We start from the raw sequence: 21,247 nt of genomic DNA, 5'->3' as shown, positions 1-21,247 counted from the left end.
CTCCGCCAACCAGACTGGACAGAGATGTGCAAATACGGGCGAGAGCAGGTGGGGTGTCATGGATGGAGCTACATCACCATGGTGACAGCTCCGGACCCCCTCCGCAGAAGGACACAGTGGGGGACAGCTGGATCCTCCAGCTTGCACTGTGCACCCCGCATGGAAGGGAACACGGCTGAGGAGTTTGGGATCCAGCTGACGAGTAGGCACTGTGTGTGTTTTGCGATGATGGAAACAACCACCACCACCGATCCCCCTCATCTCGATTCTGGCCCCCTCCCCTCGCATCCCCCACCAAACCTGGGTACTAAACCAGAACACAAAATCAAGGCTGCAGCGGCCAATCCATCATGCCAGCAGAGCCCTGCCCCCCCGCCCCTTCTGTTCTGCTGGAGTTAAAGGGGCGGCGTCCGTCACAAGCCAGGGGGAGAGGACCACATTGTGGGTGGAGTGTACATCTCACCCCGCAACCATCCTGGGGCCCAGGGAATTTTCCTTTCCCTCCCCCTCTCCAGGATGGGGCCAAGGAAGGAAGAAATGAATTGCTGCCCCAAAGCGAATGTCAGTGCCGATAAGCGATGCCCCCGTGCTGAGCTGCCCCGTGGCGCAGTTCCGCCGCAGAGGACCCCTCCCCAGTGGGCAGCGCTTCTCACCAGGGCTGGGGGGCTGGGAGGGGGATGTCTCCTCCAGAAGGATTCAAGAAAATTGATCACAACTCCAGCGTCCTTGTCCCCCCAAAATCCACTCTCCGCTCCCCCATCCCGTCCCAATGCCGCAAACCAAATGGCTGCATACGGGCTTTGTGTTTTGGTCTGTCACTTTTCCACTCTCTGACACGGTGCGGCACGGGGAGACAGGAGAGGAGACTGGCAGAGGAGGGACTGGCGAGCCGAGCGGGCAGCCTGGCAAAGCGGGTCCCATGTCCAGCATACGGGCCATCATTGGGCACATCCGCAGCCCACTGGGAAGCAAGGGCCCGCGGGCATGATTGCCACCTAACGCTGAGCAGAAGAGCTGCACCATTCCCATCCCATGTCAGGCTCTGCGGTGCTGGGCCGAGGACACCCTTGGTCGCTAGCGTGGGTTCGCTGCTTGAAGTCTTGTGCGACCACGCTGGCCAATGGCATTTCCACACCCCGCTCCTGTGGACGCCGCGGGTTGCCGCTAGCTGGCTGGCCACTCAGGGGTCACACAAAGAAAGCTTTGGCCAAAAAGGGGTGGGTTTGTCCTGCCAGCAAAGGCCCTTGAGGAAACCCGCCTGCAAGGAGCCAGCGCCGTGCGGAGACCCCAGCGTCGGCTGGGAGCCCACCAGCTGCTGTCCTTTCCCCCGTGAATTTCCTCTCCGCGCCTCAGCCTCAAAGAGAAGAGAAGGCCCCTCCAGACGGACTCGCGGCCCTGCAAACTTTTGCAAAGGTCCTTTCAAGGGGTTCCTCTTCTACAGGGCTCCATGCGCCTCTGGAAGCAGCAAATGATTAGAATCCGAACTGGGTCCGCGTGTCTCTCCCCGGCCGGCGCTGGGCTCGCCCTGCCGGGGTGTCTCCTTCGCCTCGGAAAAAATAACTCTGGACGTAAACGTGGGTTTGGGATTTTTCGTCCTTTTTCGCTTTTCTTTATTTCTTTTGAAACCATCAAACAAAAGAAGAAAATCCCGCTATGGGGGCTCGAGAGCCCGGAGCCAGGCTGCTGGGGGGGCGGTACAGGGTGCTCTGTTGGCTGGGGGGGTTGACGGGCGTCTGGGGGGTTGGAGTCCTACTGACTTTGGGCCGGAAGAGGCTGCCTTGCTGGGTGCTGGTGCTGTTGGCCAAGGGGCAGTGGTCGGGGTCGCCGGAATCGCTCTCCGTGTAGCTGTAGGCCGGGGCCCGTGAGATGCCCTTCTGCTGGCGCCGCCAGGAGTTGTAGTAGGTCGGGTCGCTGATGTAGTGGTTGACGAAGGAGTGGGCCTTCTGGTGGGTCTGATCCACTTCGTACTCGCTGTCGCTCCCCTGAAGAGACAGAGCGCTGGGTTACGACAGGTCTGGCTGTGCCCGGCTGCAGCCCTCAGCCGGCCCGACAAGCACATGCCCGCAAGGACACGGTGCTAGTCGAAGGAGCTGAGGAAACACCCGCTGGGCAGTGCCCCCAGCAGCCCACTGGGCACTGGACTTGTGAGAGGCATCTTGGAAACCGTGACCCTACACGACATCAGAGCAAGAGGCCTGCATCTGACTCCTTCACCACCGCACCCATCCTGCAGGCAGGGGAGGGGGTTGGCAGGTGGGCAGCAGCCCCTCCCTGTGTATCCACTGAGCTCAGGGGACCGGGGTCTCCCGTACACTGGTGTGAGCCCAGAGTGATTCCATGGAACCGCACTAGAGTGAGGGAGGGTCAGAATTGGGCCCTGGGGGAACCTGGTGATAGAGCACGACCAGACCCAGACCCCGTCCCGTCCCGGCGTCCCTTCCCCGGTGACCAGACCCGGACCCCGTCCCGTCCCGGCGTCCCTTCCCCGGTGACCAGACCCGGACCCCGGCCCGGCCCGGCGTCCCTTCCCCAGTGACCAGACCCAGACCCCGGCCCGGCCCGGCGTCCCTTCCCCGGTGACCAGACCCAGACCCCGTCCCGTCCCGGCGTCCCTTCCCCGGTGACCAGACCCGGACCCCGTCCCGTCCCGGCGTCCCTTCCCCAGTGACCAGGCACAGACCCCGTCCCGGCCCGGCGTCCCTTCCCCAGTGACCAGACCCAGACCGCATCCCGGCCCGGCGTCCCTTCCCCGGTGACCAGACCCGGACCCCGGCCCGGCCCGGCGTCCCTTCCCCAGTGACCAGGCCCAGACCCCGTCCCGTCCCGGCGTCCCTTCCCCGGTGACCAGACCCGGACCCCGTCCCGGCCCGGCGTCCCTTCCCCGGTGACCAGACCCAGACCCCGTCCCGTCCCGGCCCGGCGTCCCTTCCCCGGTGACCAGACCCAGACCCCGTCCCGGCCCGGCCCGGCGTCCCTTCCCCGGTGACCAGACCCGGACCCCGTCCCGGCCCGGCGTCCCTTCCCCGGTGACCAGACCCGGACCCCGTCCCGTCCCGGCGTCCCTTCCCCGGTGACCAGACCCGGACCCCGTCCCGGCCCGGCATCCCTTCCCCGGTGACCAGGCACAGACCCCGTCCCGGCCCGGCGTCCCTTCCCCGGTGACCAGGCCCGGACCCCGTCCCGGCGTCCCTTCCCCGGTGACCAGGCCCGGACCCCGTCCCGGCCCGGCGTCCCTTCCCCGGTGACCAGGCCCGGACCCCGTCCCGGCCCGGCGTCCCTTCCCCGGTGACCAGGCCCGGACCCCGGCCCGGCCCGGCGTCCCTTCCCCGGTGACCAGGCCCGGACCCCGGCCCGGCCCGGCGTCCCTTCCCCGGTGACCAGGCCCGGACCCCGGCCCGGCCCGGCGTCCCTTCCCCGGTGACCAGGCCCGGACCCCGTCCCGGCCCGGCGTCCCTTCCCCGGTGACCAGGCCCGGACCCCGTCCCGTCCCGGCGTCCCTTCCCCGATGACCAGGCCCAGTGCCCACCCGGCCTGGTGTCCCTTCCCGATGACCAGGCCCAGTGCCCACCCCGGCCTGGTGTCCCTTCCCCGATGACCAGGCCCAGTGCCCACCCCGGCCTGGTGTCCCTTCCCCGATGACCAGGCCCAGTGCCCACCCCGGCCTGGTGTCCCTTCCCCGATGACCAGGCCCAGTGCCCACCCCGGCCTGGTGTCCCTTCCCGATGACCAGGCCCAGTGCCCACCCCGGCCTGGTGTCCCTTCCCGATGACCAGGCCCAGTGCCCACCCCGGCCTGGTGTCCCTTCCCGATGACCAGGCCCAGCGCCCGCCCTGGCAGCGCTGACCCTACGCGCCATCTCTGGGAACAGCCAAAGTTATTTCTGTCAGAGGGCAAGGCGGGGAGGATGGGGGAAGAAGAGAGAGCTCAGGCAGAGGCTGGGTTGGCTCGCGTCCCTCCTTTCAACTCGCCCTCTGCTTTCCATAATTGAATTCAGCTTCCCCCTTCTCCAAGGCACAATGGCCCCATTCATCAGGAAGCTCAGGCGGGCCAGGAAAGCAATCAAGTGACAGCTTTCAGCTAGCTCAGCTCTGAACAGCTCCTCAAAGACACTCAACCATGATAATGCAAAGGGGGGTTAACTTGGACTTGCCTCCACTTTGCAGGCAAAGAAAAGGCCAGGCAAGGCCCAGGATTATGGGGCAGCTGGGGGGTTGCTGAAGATCTGCAAAGTCCTGGAGAGCAGGAAGCCCTCAGCTGCCTGTTCCCCTCCGTGGCTCTGAGACACAAGCCTGCACCAGGCTCAGGTGATGGGAGCGGCCACCGAATTCCCAGCTGTGCCACAGATGCCCCGAGTAAGCGTCACTGCACTTGTGGGGGCCCCAGCTCTCCAGCCTTTGTCTTCTCTGCTCCGAGTGCGAGGCCTTCTCCATGCGGGGCTACCCAGTGCCTGGAACAAGGAGGTCCTGATCTCTGGGGGCACCTGCAGGAGCTCCTGTCGTGGGGCTACACAGGCAGGCTTGGTACTCACGCAGCACCCACGTCTCCACCCCCTCGGGCTCCCTCTGCCCCTTCCCAGCGCTCTGCCACGGCTTGGTCGCGCAGCTACAGTCCTCCAAGGCGTAGGGAGGAAAGAGCCGGTCGGCTGGGTTCTCAGAGCCAGCTGGGCCAGATGCCCACTCCCTGCACTTCGGTAGCATAAAGGAGCTATGGGTGCAAGTGAAAGGGCAAAGGGACCTTGGTGTAAAAGAGATGCAGGCATTATGAGCCAGAGTCAGATCTCAGCTACACCCAGAACGTCCCCCCCAGCTCAGAGGGGATTTGCCTGGCTGCAACTGACAGAAGGATCTGGCCTGTCACCTTTGCCTGCTGCTCCGTGCGCGTACCATAATCCTGCTCTGAGGCTTAGGTTATTCCCTAGGTGCTCTCAGCACTGGCCACTCCCAAGTGAGGGTCCTGCAGGGCGGGAAGAACCAGTGCACCAGGAAGTCGAGTGGCTCAGCTGAGACAGTTGCGAAGTGGGATTAGCAGGCACGGGCCTGCTGCTCGCCCCACGTGGCCGGCGCGAGGTGCTGCATGACCACTCGACCGTCTTCGAGTTGCTGTCACAGCCCAGGGGCTAATGAGAACGCTGAGCGGCAGGGTCTGTTTTGGCCTCGCCATCACTCACAGTCTTCCAGATGGAGTGGGGATTCCAGGCAGCCATTTGAATCTCAGCCCCCAAGGCCACTGCAGGAGAGGGGCTCGTTTAGGCAGGCCTCGTTAGGGGCCAGTCCCAGCACAGCTGCAGCATCTGCACCTGGAAATGCACGGCCGGCCGGGAGAAACCGGGTTCCGTAATGGGAGGTCCTGGGGGAATACTCGGTTTCCTGGGGTCTCTCTCTAGCCCCGTCCTGTTCCCAGGAGTATCGCTGCCGAGGGTCTCCCTGAACCTTGGCCTGGACCCTGAGGCCACTGCTCTACATGCATTGCATCCGAGAGTGCTAAAGGAGTTGGCGGATGTGATTGCGGAGCTATTGGCCATTATCTTTGAAAACTCATGGCGATCGGGGGAGGTCCCAGACGACTGGAAAAAGGCTAATGTAGTGCCCATCTTTAAAAAAGGGAAGAAGGAGGATCCTGGGAACTACAGGCCAGTCAGCCTCACCTCAGTCCCTGGAAAAATCATGGAGCAGGTCCTCAAGGAATCAATTCTGAAGCACTGAGAGGAGAGGAAAGTGATCAGGAACAGTCAGCATGGATCCACCAAGGGCAAATCATGCCTGACTAATCTAATTGCCTTCTAGGACGAGATAACTGGTTCTGTGGATGAAGGGAAAGCAGTGGACGTGTTGTTCTTTGACTTTAGCAAAGCTTTTGACACGGTCTCCCACAGTATTCTTGCCAGCAAGTTAAAGAAGTATGGGCTGGGTGAATGGACTATAAGGTGGATAGAAAGCTGGCTTGATCGTCAGGCTCAATGGGTAGTGATCAATGACTCCGTGTCTAGTTGGCAGCCGGTATCAAGTGGAGTGCCCCAAGGGTCGGTCCTGGGGCTGGTTTTGTTCAACATCTTCAAAAATGATCTGGAGGATGGTGTGGATTGCACCCTCAGCAAGTTTGCAGATGATACTAAACTGGGAGAAGAGGTATATATGCTGGAGGGTAGGGATAGGATACAGAGGGACCTCGACAAATTGGAGGATTGGGCCAAAAGAAATCTGATGAGGTTCAACAAGGACAAGTGCAGAGCCCTGCACTTAGGACGGAAGAATCCCATGCACCGCTACAGACTAGGGACCAAATGGCTAGGCAGCAGTTCTGCAGAAAAGGACCTAGGGGTTACAGTGGATGAGAAGCTGGATATGAGTCAACAGTGTGCCCTTGTTGCCAAGAAGGCCAATGGCATTTTGGGATGTATAAGTAAGGGCATTGCCAGCAGATCGAGGGACGTGATCGTTCCCCTCTATTCGACATTGGTGAGGCCTCATCTGGAGTACTGTGTCCAGTTTTGGGCCCCACACTACAAGAAGGATGTGGAAAAATTGGAAAGAGTCCAGCGGAGGGCAACGAAAATGATTAGGGGACTGGAACACATGAGTTATGAGGAGAGGCTGGGGGAACTGGGGATATTTAGTCTACGGAAGAGAAGAATGAGGGAGGATTTGATAGCTGCTTTCAACTACTTGAAAGGGGGTTCCAAAGAGGATGGCTCTAGACTGTTCTCAGTGGTAGCAGATGACAGAACAAGGAGTAATGGTCTCAAGTTGCAGTGGGGGAGATTTAGGTTGGATATTAGGAAAAACTTTTTCACTAGGAGGGTGGTAAAACACTGGAATGCGTTACCTAGGGAGGTGGTGGAATCTCCTTCCTTAGAAGTTTTTAAGGTCAGGCTTGACAAAGCCCTGGCTGGGATGATTGAGTTGGGGATCGGTCCTGCTTTGAGCAGGGGGTTGGACTAGATGACCTCCTGAGGTCCCTTCCAACCCTGATATTCTATGATTCTATGGCCCAAAGAGTGGTTGTGTCAGATGGGGACACAGGCTTCCCTGGGGTCCTGGAGCAGCTGTTCCCTTGGCGGAGAACCGGGCAAAACACCCGACAGCTCACGGCGTGGTCAAGGCAGTGCAGGGTAGCCAGCTGGGGTTTGATACCAGTGTGGAGGGAGCCCGTAGTGCAGGCCTGTTTCCACTGTCCCTGGGTATATTCAGCTTCTGGCAGTTGCCGCAGCTCAGATTCCAGCCTTCTGGATCTGTGCTCAACTCCCCACTGTGCGAACGCCCGGCTCCCCCCTCCGACACCAGGAAAGCCAGGGTCCCATTGTGCCCTGGCCATGCTGGTCGCTGCGGGGCATCCTGCTAGGGTTCTGGCTGTCTGAGCAGTAAAGCAGGGGCATGCTGGTGCATTGGGGACAGGCCAAAGCCTCCGACCCCCACCCATGTGCTGTGCCAGCTGGGGCAGAACAAACAGTCCCGGGGGCACATGCCAGGGGACAGGAGTTTTGTGTCCGTCAGGCCCAGCTGAGAAGCTAAACTACAACCCTGGGTGCTCTGGGGGTGACCCATGCCCGTGGTGCTGCCCAGTGTGCATGGGGGGCAGCCTGCCTGCAAACAGGGAAAGAGCCTTTGGTGTTGCACGCCCCACGGCGGAAACCCCGGGCAGCAATGGGGATTCTACCAGGAATTAGTCGGGGGTGGGGAACTGTATCATTCCTCCCTTTCCCAGCATGCATTGGAACACACTCCCGTTCCCGATCCCCTTTGCTGGGTGCGGAGAGGTGATGAGGACCAGGGGATGCAGCTGACAGAGGGGACAGGAATTGTGGGGGATGATGGGGGCAGCCAGCCTGGGGATCCCAGGCATGGGATGCAATTTTCCCCCACAGGGGGCAATGGCTGAATGGGGTGGGGAGGCCTATCTGACCCCTGCCTCCAACCCGTTGGGCCGCAGATGCCTCTCACCCTCTAGCCAGGCCCTGCCATGAGCATGTGCTGCCCCCCAGCCCTGCCGAGCTGAGAGCCCTGGCCCCGGCGGGCCCCCCTCACCTGGGAGTCGGAGATCTCGGAGGGCTTCTCCGTCAGGCTGCTGCTCTCGGCCGGGATGAGGTCGTTGTACTTGGTGACGTCCTCGTCGGAGTAATGCAGGCTCCCAGGGCTGGGCCGCGGCGGGGACCTCGGCAGGAACATGGAAGCTCTACGTTTCGTTTGGAAGGGGAGAACTCTGGCGCTGGAGATGATCCCCCGGGCCCCGCTTGGGCAGACCAGCCACGGCCACCCCTGCAGGCCCCACCTGAGCCCATTGACGCCCATCCCTGTGACCTCTGGGCACTAGCAGGGCTGTTCAGAGCACCCCAGCTGTCCCCACTGCAGTCTGCCGGCCTCTGGGGCTGAGCCATTAACCAGCGGGGTCCCGGCGGCTCCGGCTTCCTCTCCTGCCGAGCAATCCTGTGGGATGCCTATGGGCTTTGCTTTGGCACAGCTGGGGTCCCGGCTCCAGGTGCTTCAGAGCAATGCTAGCCCCCGCCCGCCTCGACAGCCCTGAGTGAGGGGCGAGCAGCGGCAGCCCCACTGAGCCGACGGCTTGAGGTGGAGGGCCCGATCCGGAGCCACGTCCAACCCCTGTGTTGCTCCGGGCTTCCCCTCCCCGCCCAGAACCACCTGCGGGTGCGGATGGTGTTGGGGAGCGTCCGGCAGGTGCTCGCACACCAGTAAGCCGGCCAGTGGGGCACAGTGGGGGCGGGGGCCTGGCCCCAGATCTCTTGCTGGGCACACAGAGCCCTGGGCCCCTGCGGCCGGTACCTGGTGTAGATGCCGTTCTTCCTGCAGAAGGAGTTCTTGACGGAGAGGCGCCGGTTGTTGAGCTCCAGGGCCGGGAAGCTGCCCTCGTCCAGACTCACCATCTCACCGTGGCTCAGTGCGTTCGCCTTGGAGTTGTTCCCTGTCGGGGCGGGGGGGAGCCATCAGCTCGGGCAGCGCCGAGCCCCGTGGGGAACCCACACATCACACACCCGGCTACAGGACCGGCACAGACTCCTGGGCCGACCCTCCCGGACCTGCTGTGGGGAGCGGCCTGGAGACGAGCAATGGGATTTGGAACGGAAGCCCCCCCAAAAGTTGAGGGAGAAAGGGGGAGCAGGCAGGTGTACTGGAGCCAGGGGTTCCCCAGGCCAATGACCCCCCCTCTCTCCGCAGATGCGTGGGCATAGGAAACCCCCCAGCTCAGCCAGCGGGCACCCCGCCCAGCAAGCTCAGTGGCTATAAAGGGGTAGGGCAGCCTTCACCCGTCCCATCTCATCACTCAGTCTGGTCTGCACCAGTGCCAGCCACAGCTTCGAACTGGGCTGGGAGGGCTCAGGGAACGAGCTCACCCCCCGCTCTCCAGCCAGCCCTCGGATCCCAGGGCTGCGGCGCCTCCGTGGGGCTGGCTCAAGGCTGGGGTGCTGCTCTTCACAGGTCCCCAGCGTGGCCGGGGTGGGGGGCACGGGTTACGCAGAGCTCCCGGTGCCAGCCCACCCCCTGGAGGCGTGAGGAGCAGGCCGCATGGCTGGTGCTCTGCTGGAAGTTGGTCTCAGCTCTGTGTCTGGCCAGCCCTGCTCGCTACGCTGCGAGCGTGGTAAAATCCTGCCCGGCATGCAATCTGCTAAGTGCCCAGGCCCTCTGGCACGCTGCGCCCAGCGGTGGGGGAGCAGGCCCTGGGCAAATCAGGGCTGAGCATCAGGAGATCTGCGTCCCAGCTCTGCCAGCAGTTCACTGGGCAAATCACCACCTGCTTGTGACTCAGTTTCCCCATCCCTAAAACGAGGATACTGATGCTTCCTGATTTCCTGCATGGGTTAACTCTTTAATGTCTATAAAGTGCTTTGAGATCCCTGAAGGGCAAGTGCTGGGGTTGGGCACAGGGTTCCTCTGCAAACAGCTGCACAAGCTGCCCGGCTCTGGTCCCTTGGGGCCCCACTGCTCCCTGCCTTCCAGCCGGGGTGGGCGTTTCCTGGTGCAGAGCTGCCGTCGGACACTGGCACCAGCAGGGCGAACGGTGCGGTGGCATTTCACACCCACGATGCCCAGGTGGGAGCAATGACCCAGCAGCAGGGGGGCGGAGAATCGGGCCCCTTGGCATCTAACTCCGGGCCCCACGAACCCAGGCACCAGTGCTAGAGGCTCTGGGTGCGACTCGCCCCAGGAGTCCAGGCTCCCAGCGCCAGGCGTCTCTCCCTTGCTCTGCTACACAAGTGTATTGAGTGAGCAGGGCGGGCGGCATTAGCCCCACAATCTGAGCCCTTCATTTGGCTAAGAAAACAGAGCCGCATTTACAAACCCCGTGATCCTTCCTGCTGCTGGCAGCTCACAATGAGAGAAGCTGTTCGTTGGATCCTTAGCTCCCAGGACCATTAACACGGCCCGCGAGGCACTTTTCTAACCCGCGTCTGTGGCAGAGCAGGGGTGGGATGGGCCGGTTGTGCTGGGGGGACGGTTCTGGTGTCGCTCCTCTCCCGTCAGCAGAGCAGCTCGCGGGCCAGTGGCAGAAGGCGACAAGGTCTTACCCGCAGGCCAGGGCAGTGAAGGGAAAGGCTCCCACTGATCAGGCTGCTGGGGGGGCTTTCGGGGAAACTTCCCAGCACTGGGGGGCCGGGGCAGGCCCCATGCCCAGCCCAGAAACGCCAGGGCGCACCCCGACACTGGCTCCCCCGGCTTTGGAGTCACCAATTGAGCCACGTCCCACCCTAACACCAGGGTTAGGGGGTGCAGGGAGGTACGTGAACCATAACAACTAGGGCAAAAGCTGATGGAGAGCCCTGGCCCTCCACTGGTATATCCAGGCACACCTCCAGCAGAGCAGCGCTGGTCTACCCCAGCCACGCGGCCAGGCCCTCTGGGGTGCAAGCTGCAGGCAGGGAAGGCGAAACGCAATCTCCCGTACCCAGGCACGGCTCTCGGGTTCCCAGCACCGCACCTCTGTCTTTGACACCGGGGCAGCTCGGAGCCAGCCCCCCTGGTTCCCAGCACCTTGCCCCCGGCTGGGTGAGTCTGGGGGCTGCTCCTCCCGCGCCGCAGCCTCCGTGGCACCATGTCCCCCTAGGCCAGGCCGGGCAGCCCCGCTGGGCGCTCACCTGCATCTGACTTCTTGGCATACTTCTTGCTCTGCCCACGGATGATGAGGACGAAGACCAGCAGGAGGATGAAGATGAGCCCGACCAAGGCGATGACCACCAGGAACCACCACTCCTCGTAGAAGGGGTTGGCTTTCTGGGCTGGAAGGCAGCCGTAGAGAGCAGGGTGAGTCCCCCACCCGCCCTGCTGGCTCACACCCTGGGGCCTGTCCTGGGTGCTAGCGGGGCTTGGAGCTTGTTTGTGTGTTGGGATGGGACCTGACTCATTCCAGGGACTCTTCCTCTGCTCCCGAGGAACCCCAATAGACTTGCAAACAACGAACCTGTTGAACTGGGGGGCTGGGATAGCAGGGGGCTGGGAGGGGGAGTTGGGGGCATTGGCAGAGCGAGGGGGAGAGTCCAGGGCTGGGTGAGCAGGGGCAATGGGTTAGGAGTGAGGGGCCCTGGCAGAGCTGTGTGGGAGCCCAGGGCTGGGCTGGCAGGGGCGATGGGTGGGGAGTGAGGGGCATGGGCAGTGTCTGTGGGGAGGGAAGGGGAATCACAGTACGGTGACTGCCAGGTGTCCTGGCCGTATCTGTCCATTTTCAGGCACCCGAGCGGAGCTGCCAAGAGTTTTCTTGTTTCCAAGGAAGCAGGTGCCCGTGCGCATGGAGAGATCACCCCCTTCCCAGGAGCGGCTGCTCCAGTGCCCTTTAACTCAGCCCCCCACCTCCTCCGCTGAGCTCCCCTCCAGTCCCGGCCCCTGCCCCCAGGGCGCTAACAGCACCTGCTGCCCCCCACCCTGGGGGCAGGGGAAATGGGCTGCAGGGAGGGGGGTACATTAGGTGGGACAGGGTGGATGAGGTGGTCCCTGCCTCCCTGTGGCATGAACCCTCCTTCCTGGCACAGCGGCCCCACAGACAGGCCAGGAGAGCAGCCTGGGGCACGTCCCTCCCAGCCCCAGCACCTGAGATGGAGGGGGAGGGTGCACTGGGTGTCCCGTAGCCGTAGTCATTGACGGCGATGACCCGGAAGTCGTAGCTGACCCCCTGCTTCAGGATGTCCATGCTGAAGGTGTAGGAGGTCACCTCCCTGGGGATGTCCTTGATAAGGATGTCCCACAGCCCCTCGTCTGGAAGAGAGGAGAGGCGCCCAGCTTGGTGAGGGGCGGGAGCGGCCCTAGAGAGCCAGGGGTGGGTGCACGGGTGGGGGGCAGAAGGCAGCAAGTTCCTCGCCCCAAGTGATGGGTGCAAAGGTCCTGGCTGAACGGCACACACGGCATGAGGGTCTGGAGTCAGCACCTTTGGGTGGCAGGGGTCCTCTGAGCTAACAGGGGATCGCCATCTGCTGCAGCAGCACCAGGGCTTGTACTTCCCTGGATCTTCAGCCACCGGAGGGTCGCCTGACTGTAACCGGCTGTTCCATTGCCATGCACGCTGGGCTTCCCCCGCGCTCTGTGCATCTGGCCCTCCTTTCCCCGTGCTCGGTGCGGCCGGCTCTCCTTCCCCTGCACTCTGGGAGGCTGGCCCTCCTTCCCCCCGCGCTCTGGGAGGCTGGCCCTCCTTCCCCCGTGCTCTGGGAGGCTGGCCCTCCTTCCCCCCACGCTCTGTGCATCTGGCCCTCCTTACCCCTGTGCTCAGTGCGGCTGGCTCTCCTTCCCCCGCGCTCTGTGCATCTGGCCCTCCTTACCCCCGTGCTCAGTGCGGCTGGCTCTCCTTCCCCCGCGCTCTGAGAGGCTGGCCCTCCTTCCCTCCGTGCTCTGTGCATCTGGCCCTCCTTCCCCCCGTGCTCGGTGCGGCCGGCTCTCCTTCCCCCGCGCTCTGAGAGGCTGGCCCTCCTTCCCTCCGTGCTCTGTGCATCTGGCCCTCCTTCCCCCCGCGCTCTGTGCATCTGGCCCTCCTTCCCCCCGCGCTCTGGGAGGCTGGCCCTCCTTCCCCCCGTGCTCTGTGCATCTGGCCCTCCTTCCCCCCGTGCTCGGTGCGGCCGGCTCTCCTTCCCCCGCGCTCTGGGAGGCTGGCCCTCCTTCCCCCCACGCTCTGTGCATCTGGCCCTCCTTACCCCCGTGCTCTGTGCATCTGGTCCTGCTTACCCCCATGCTGTGTGTGGCCGGCTCTTCTTCCCCCATGCTCTGTGCGGCAAGGGGTCCCAGAGCGCGCTGCCCCACTCCCCCACCGGCCACTCTGCGTGTGGTGCCGGTGGGGTTACAAAAGCAGGGCTGCCCTGGCAGCAGTTCTGCCAGGCGAAGTGGCTGGGGAACCCAGGTACAACCCAGTAGAACCCGCCTGGCGTAACCCCGTTCGGTCCTGCACTGTAGAAAGGCCCCACGTGGGTTAGCATGGGTTACCTCAGCCTCCCTGCCTGGCGTCTGCCCACACCACCCACCGCAGCAACCTCTCAGGCCCTGGGGAGGCGCCGTCTAGAGTGGAAGGTGCTCAGGGGTGCCCATAGGGCCTGGTCCTGCGGTGGGCCCCAGGGGCCCAGGTGCCTTGCGAGGCCACCAGCACGTGTCCTGCCCTGTAGGGATGGCAGCCATGGGGCAGAGCTGGGCCCTGTGTTCCTGTCAGGCCAGTGGCGGGGGGAGGGAGGGGTGGGGGAATGCATGGGGAGGGGTCACGTACGGTACCTGAGGGCCGGGCCTCGATGACGGATCGGGTGATGGGCCCCTTGCCGGGATCCCCATTCGCCCAGTGGATAGTGATGGCTGAGCCATACCGGGAGATGAAGGGCTCACCCGGTGGCCCGGGGGCACCTGGCAAACCACAACAAAACACATTGTAACAGGGAGAAAAACCACAACCTTCCCCTAACATCGCTGGGGGCGGGGGAGCCCAGCCCCCTGCCCTCCTCTCTTCTCAGCCCCCCATGGCTCCAACCCCCACGTCCAACCCCGACTGCCCATCCAGGCTCCCACTACATTGGCCCATGGGGCCCTTCAGGTGAATCCTTCCTGCTGCAGAGATCTGTGCTCGCAGGAATCCTGGGGGACCCTCCCCCCATCACAAAGCCACTCCCCGCCCCCGAGAGGCAGCGTGAGCCTGCGCGGCAGTGCCGTACCTTCCCCCGGCCCCGTGGTGACATTGGCCTCGATCTCGGGCCCGTAGGCGAAGGTTTTGGCCCGGATCCGGAACCTGTATGTCACGCCCTCCGCCAGGTCCTTCACCTTCATCCACAGGGGGCTGTTCCCCTTCACGTCCACCGTCACAATCTTACTCACGCCTGGGGGGCAGAGGGCACAGACGTGGCATGCAGAAATCCTGGCGCCCACGCCACCCTCACAGTGCCAGGATCTGGCGTTGGGGAAGAGAGCTGCAAGCCTGGTGCTGAGTGTGGCCAAACCAACCCCATCCAGTGTGAAATCCAGGCCTGAACCCACCTCGCTCTGGCCTATGTGGGGCAGCGACGCCCTGCAGCACAATTCCGGAGTAGCCGGGCTGGTGTCTCTGGTCTGGGGACTGGATCCCAGGTCTCCTGCACTGTAGTCCAGGCTGTGTCTGTTAACATTCACCTACATGGCCCAGCGAGTCCCATGTCCTGCCCCCAGTACCCTGTCGGGGCTGCTTTGCAGGAAGCACATAATGCCCCCCGCTAGCTAGCAGAAGGAGAGCCTTCCTGACCCCGCGGGATCAGCGCATGCCCTGAAGCATGCCCTTTGCTTGGCAGAACCCCAGGCCCCCGTGCGCTGTGGGCGGCAAGCCGGGTTTGCAGGATCAAAGGACAACCTGCATGGCGCAGGTTCAAAGGAGAAGCCCCCCCTGCCGCTCCCTGGGGTCACTGCGGCCCGCCTCCAGAGCCCTCGCTTCACAGCCCTTCCTCTGAACCCGACTCTCAGAAGCCCAGGTGGCAGCAGGGAACACTGAGCAGCCATTGTCCCTCCGGCCACCCCACCCGCGCGCTTCACTGCGTTCTCAGGCTCTCTCCTGCCCACTCTGGACGGCCCATCAGCCGCTCGGGGAGGAGGGGGGAGCCAATGCTCCCCCTCTTTTGTCTGTTGCTCCGGACGTAACAGCTCGGGTAGGAGAGCTGGGGTGGTGGCAGCGGTGGGCCGGGCTACCGGGGGCACTGCAGAGAGACGAGGGAGGGAGGCGCTAGACTCCAGCTCTGAAGACGTGACGAAGGATCATTAGAGCTGGCTGCACCGGGATGTTTTGGCCCCGTGGGAATTCCACTGCAGATGCTCTGCCCGGTTTTGTTTTGTTTTGGTTTTTTTCTGAATCCCGGAAACTTTTCACCAACAAAGGGTCTTGGGCCAAAATTCTCCATTTTGTTGAAAAAACCATTTTCACCGTCAAAATGGCGGGACAGAATGTGCACGGACACGCTCAGAACCGGGCATCCCTGTGTCTCTCCGAGCCCTTTGCACAGTGACCTATGGGACAAACCCAGGGTTGCCCTGGCCTCGCTGCCCTGCAGCCACCTCTGGGGAGGAACACGGGAAAGGTTTTAAAGTGAATAGCAACAGAAGGGAACAGCACAAGCGGGAGTTGGGCCGGGACACTGGGCTGGTCCCCAAAGCCTAGTGATGAGTGGCAGGCAGCCACAGAGAGATTCTACCCCATGCTGCTCAGCACATCCGCCTGGCCTGGGGTAAATTTAATCCTTCCCCAGAAACAGATTTTCCTGCCACCCAGGCTCCTTTACCAGCTTTGCTTCCCCACTCTGCAGGGAGTGGTGGCCCCTGAACCCCCATCACACCCTGCCCCCCGCAGCCAATAGCCCTGCCGTACCTCCAGCCCCCGCCCCGCCCGTTGAGCCCTGGACCCTTACCATCCACAGGCGTGCAGGGCTCATAGACCAGCCTGTACCCTTCCAGGATGCCATTGGGCAGCAGAGGCGGTTCCCAGGAGACGTTCACCGAGGTGGTGGTCAGCTCGCTGAACCTGATGGTGCTGGGGGCGCTGGGGGCTGCATGGAGAAAGCAGAGGGGCTTTGCAGACTTCCCCCGGGTGAGGGAGGAGAGGGGTGTAGATCCCACTGGCCCCCCTCGCTCCTCTGTCAGCTCGTCCTGGGTTTGCTGGGCGGGGCGGTTGGCGAGCGAGGCCGTGGGAAAGAGATGGATTCAGTCACACTACGTCAGCATTAACGGGTGTGTGTTTGTGACCTGCCTGAATTCCCCCCCTCCCCGCAAATCCTCCTGAGCAGGTGAGGGAAGCAGACAGGCAGTCCCTCGGAGCTGGGGGTGGGGAGGGTGGGCCTGGAGACTGTGTGAGTTTGTGTTCTGTGTTTGAAAGACTTTGACCAAGTTTGGGTTACCAGGAGAGAGACACTGGACTGGGGCCTAGAGGGCCAGCATGCACCTGAGGACTCACTAAATGGGACCCTGGGAGGGGGTGTCACGGAGTCCCCGGGCGATGCTCTGGAACTGCTCCCCATGAAGCCAGTCAGGACTCTGGGGTAGTCGCCTTTCTGTGAGCAGCCTGTCTTCAGGACACACAGCTCACACAGCTTCCACCTTCCTGGGTCTGACCTCGGAGCATTCAGCATCCTCTGCCCCTCCGTGTGCTTCCCCCCAGCGAGTCCGCTCAGGCAGGGCTCCTGGGGAAGCCAGAGGGTCCTGCACCCCAACTTCGCAGTCAGACGTGACTCTCAGCCAGCCAGTAAAACAGAAGGTTTATTAGACGACAGGAACATGGTCTAAAACAGAGCTTGCAGGTGCAGAGAACGGGACCCCTCAGCTGGGTCCATTCTGGGGGGGCAGTGAGCCAGACAACCACGTCTGCCCTTCACTCCATGTCCCAGCCAGCCCCAAACTGAAACTCCCTCCAGCCCCTCCTCCTCTGGGCTTTGTTCCTTTCCCGGGCCAGGTGGTCACCGGATTCCTTTGTTCTCCAACCCTTTAGCTCTCACCTCGCAGGGGGGAAGGGCCCAGGCCATCAGTTGCCAGGAAACAGGGTGTCGGCCATTCTCTGTGTCCAGACTCCTGCACACACCGGCCCTCTAGGGCTCTGCAATGATCATACACCCTTACCCCACCCCCTAGATACTTAAGAACTGCATAGGGGAAACTGAGGCACCCCCACAATATTCGGAGGAAACATTAAGAACAGGCCCACTTCGTCACATCTCTCCCCCCTTCGAGATCGAACTGAGCGGGGTCACTTTACCCGGTGACCTGGGGAAGTTCGAAGCCACCAATGTTCCCATGGATGCCCCAGCATCTCTCCCATTCCTTGGTAGGAGTTACACCAGGCCCTTCCAGTTTCACGCCCTCCCTTAGGTCGGGGTGGTCGATAGCACTAGCAGGCTGCATGTGGTAAGGTTTCTGCAGCCCATGCCCTTTGGCCACCCCAAAACCCCAGGGGGTCAAACTGGGATTGGGTTTTCTCCGAGTGCTCCAGTCTGGAGGGCTGCAATTCGGGCTCTCTTGGTTAAGGGCCCCCATCTTGACCTGGGCCACATACTGTTCACTTACAGAACTAGCATGGAGACATCCCTTTCTCCACAACCTTGTCTCCCCAACAAGCTGGCCAAACACAGCCACTTGGTTATAGGACGGTGTACCTTTCTTAACAGCTTTCACTGCATCTGAGACCTTCTCAAAGCTCTCCACACTGGATCTTTCAACAGGAAAGTCAGTGGATCCATTCACAACAGAAAATTTCTGGCTGTTAGGAACTGAAACTTTCTTGATTAAATCATTTTCACACCCTTCAGTTGCAGTAAACTGCTTGCAAAGACTCCATGAGGATTCCTTTCCCAAGGGCTTTTCTATGCAACAATTCACCCCTCCCAGAAATTCTGCTCTTACCCTCTTTACCTAGGGCTTGCTCTAGGGGAACACTTTCCTGAGCAACAACAGACTCTTTCTGGGTCTCCCTTACATCCAGAATCACCTCTGGCCCATCCGGTGGATTCCTACATAATCCCCTTTGAGGCAAACTTACAGACTTCCTAGATAAAAGGTTAGAAGCATTCTCCTTCCCTTTGCCACACACAAGTTCAGGAATCTTTTCCTTCTTGCTACAGGTTTCCACACCCTCAGTAGGTAACACAATCACACACCTTCATGCTCTCCTTGTGCCCTGGCTAGGATCTCACCCTGATTAGACAGAGTTGCTCCACCCTTTCCAACAACACACTAGCAACAGGCAAAATACAAGCACCAGAATTGTCTGGTCTCTGGGATTTTACATAGACCCTAACTGGATGCGACCTAGTTACAGGGCCATTCTCCCGAGCAAACAGAAACTTAGGACCCTTCCCTTCCTGGGCTTTAGCTGAATCCAGAACCAGCTCTGAGACAACTGCACGACCCTCAACCATCACAGGCTGAAAGGCCCCTTCTGTCTGCTCCACAGACAAAGAAGAGCCGGACACACTTTCTCCTTTACCAGACACACAGGTTGGGATCTCATTCCCTTTGTCCCAGCACACAAGGCTGGTCACAGACAACTGCTTGGAGATCAGGGTAGCTCCCTCCATAGGCAAGTCAATACCCCTGACAGACAGAGACCCATTTCCTTCACTGTCCCAATTCTCCACCCAGCTAACAGGTAAGGTCCAGGGACACTCATCTTCCACTCTCCTCGCCTTCCCACCCTGCTGACTGGACACAGCCATCAGATCACAAGGCTGCCTAGGCTCATCCAAACTTTCCTTACCAAGCACCTTGCCACTCCCCACAGATCCCCTGCCCTGCCTGTGTCTCCCCCCACTCTGCTGGGGTCTCAGCTCCCACTGTGCTCAGCGCTGCCCTTGCTGTCCCAGTGGGGGCAGGCCACTGCTTTCCTCAATGCATCAGAGCCAGCGAGAGTCCCCACTCTGGTGTGCAAGGGGGCAGGGAGCATCTCTCTGTCCCACCCAGCCCCAGGGGTCTGGTTACAGGCAGGCAGGTATCCTGAGCCTAGCGGCTCCTCCCTGCTGCCAGCCAGGTCATCTGCATTTTCACTGACCATTTCCCTCTCCGCCGATTGGTTCCCTGGATTCAAATTCAAACCCTTGGCAGTTACAGGAACAGGGCCTGGATCCTGTCCCAAAGAGACACAGTCACCCCACAACAGGGTCTCGCAGCTGGTGTCCTGGGGCACCCCAACGACCAGCCAGCCCCACCCCTCCTGGGTCTGCACAGGGATCTGGAACCATAGGGAAGGCGAGGGGCTTCGTCCCTGGGACCCTCACACAGCTCACGCAGCCCCTCAGCATCTGAGGCTGCACCACCCAGGGTCTGACACCAGTTCTCTCTGTCCCAGGATCTCGCCACCCCAGGAATGTCTCCCCATTGACCATCACCTTCTGCTCCCACTGGGGGTCCGAGGGGCCTGGCCCCAGGAAACTCCACACAGACATATAGGTTGGGGTCAGGAGTGGGAGCGTGTCCACCTCCCCACCCATCTGGCTGATGGAGTCTGTGGCCTTGGGACCCAGCAAGGGAGCTAGACACCGGGGCTTTTCCGCAGGGTCCCCTTGGTTCAAATCGCCAGCCTGCTCAAAGGCAGTGAGGTGGGCATCCACCCCGCCCCCCTTAACTAGGGGCAGCAATTTAGTCTCGAGGTTCCCTGCGGAACTGGCTCCCCGGGGTCTATCCCCACTCACCCCGGGGAGGTCCCCTAGGCCTCTCCGCTCCCCCACCGCCAGTTCATGCTGCTGCTGCTTCTGCAGCTCTTTCTCGGGCTCTCGCTGTCTCCCACAGTCCTCTTGCTCTCTCGGACTCAGCTCCAATCCCGTCCATCTCCGATCCCCCGATGGGGAACCCGATCGTGAAGACCCCCGTCTGGTCGGGGACAGGAGTCTTGGCGATGCCTGGCTACCACTCCAGCTGCTCCCAGATCCTGCTATAGCCCCATTGGGGGTCAGGAATCTGTTCCTTAGAGCGGTCATCCTCCTCCAGCTGCACGATTAACTCTGCTTTGGTGAACTTTCCAACGCTCAACCCTCTCTTTCTGCACCGGGTTACAATGTCCTTCTTAAGGAGACGGGGACAGACCATCACTCCGCTCCTCCCAAGGTGTTGTGGACTCACAGGCCCGTGTGTTCTCAGCTCCCCACGGTTTCCAGGGAGAACCCCTAGTGTGCCAGCCCTTCTCGAGGTCACCACCTCTTTGCCAGGGTCGAGCTGCAGACTCCTCCGCCCCTTGGACTGCTTGCTGCAATCCCCAGGGGAACCCTGTTACTGCACAGTCCTTCTCGCTGGTCACACACTCCCAGGGGTTAACCGCCCCCCGAAACCGCTCCTCTCCGAGCCTTCAGCAGGCCTGGTCCTCGGCAATCCCCCTTCGTGTTACTGCTCCCCAGTCACTTACTGCAGGAAGTGCCATCCACGGGGTGCAGTACATCCCACCGCTGCCACCAGTTGTCACGGAGTCCCCGGGCGATGCTCTGGAACTGCTCCCCATGAAGCCAGTCAGGACTCTGGGGTAGTCGCCTTTCTGTGAGCAGCCTGTCTTCAGGACACACAGCTCACACAGCTTCCACCTTCCTGGGTCTGACCTCGGAGCATTCAGCATCCTCTGCCCCTCCGTGTGCTTCCCCCCAGCGAGTCCGCTCAGGCAGGGCTCCTGGGGAAGCCAGAGGGTCCTGCACCCCAACTTCGCAGTCAGACGTGACTCTCAGCCAGCCAGTAAAACAGAAGGTTTATTAGACGACAGGAACATGGTCTAAAACAGAGCTTGCAGGTGCAGAGAACGGGACCCCTCAGCTGGGTCCATTCTGGGGGGGCAGTGAGCCAGACAACCACGTCTGCCCTTCACTCCATGTCCCAGCCAGCCCCAAACTGAAACTCCCTCCAGCCCCTCCTCCTCTGGGCTTTGTTCCTTTCCCGGGCCAGGTGGTCACCGGATTCCTTTGTTCTCCAACCCTTTAGCTCTCACCTCGCAGGGGGGAAGGGCCCAGGCCATCAGTTGCCAGGAAACAGGGTGTCGGCCATTCTCTGTGTCCAGACTCCTGCACACACCGGCCCTCTAGGGCTCTGCAATGATCATACACCCTTACCCCACCCCCTAGATACTTAAGAACTGCATAGGGGAAACTGAGGCACCCCCACAATATTCGGAGGAAACATTAAGAACAGGCCCACTTCGTCACAGGGGGTCACTTGAGACACTTTTGGACCAAGTGAGTTCTTAAAGGGCCCTTAGGAGGGGGGGACATTGAGGCAGGGCGCGATGGAGCAACCTTGGACCATGAGGGGGCATTCAGGAGGTGGCTGTCTGTGGTACAGTGAGTTAGCTGAGAACTCCAAACTCATCCCGC

At 61.7% G+C, this 21,247-nt stretch overlaps 1 protein-coding gene across 3 annotated transcripts in view; it reads right to left on the bottom strand.

Annotated features, from left to right (window-relative positions):
• Positions 1-305: 305 nt before the first annotated feature.
• The window catches only part of SDK2 (sidekick cell adhesion molecule 2), a 172,010-nt gene continuing 151,068 nt past the window's right edge, over positions 306-21,247 (bottom strand). For 2 of the 3 annotated variants that reach the window (XM_073310176.1, XM_073310177.1), the window contains exons 38-45: positions 15,827-15,964; positions 14,117-14,278; positions 13,686-13,811; positions 12,030-12,194; positions 11,084-11,224; positions 8,775-8,913; positions 8,022-8,169; positions 306-1,982 (exon numbers count right to left, since the gene is read on the bottom strand). In XM_073310176.1, coding sequence (XP_073166277.1) covers positions 1,629-1,982; positions 8,022-8,169; positions 8,775-8,913; positions 11,084-11,224; positions 12,030-12,194; positions 13,686-13,811; positions 14,117-14,278; positions 15,827-15,964 — 1,373 coding nt within the window. In that variant the 3' untranslated portion in view covers positions 306-1,628. The remainder of the gene's footprint in view (positions 1,983-8,021; positions 8,170-8,774; positions 8,914-11,083; positions 11,225-12,029; positions 12,195-13,685; positions 13,812-14,116; positions 14,279-15,826; positions 15,965-21,247) is intronic. The other variant, XM_073310179.1, reaches the window with a different exon arrangement.

This window comes from Lepidochelys kempii, chromosome 14, assembly GCF_965140265.1.
Source record: "Lepidochelys kempii isolate rLepKem1 chromosome 14, rLepKem1.hap2, whole genome shotgun sequence".
Taxonomy (NCBI): Eukaryota; Metazoa; Chordata; order Testudines; family Cheloniidae; genus Lepidochelys; species Lepidochelys kempii.
This window is presented reverse-complemented; position numbering and strand designations above follow the sequence as displayed.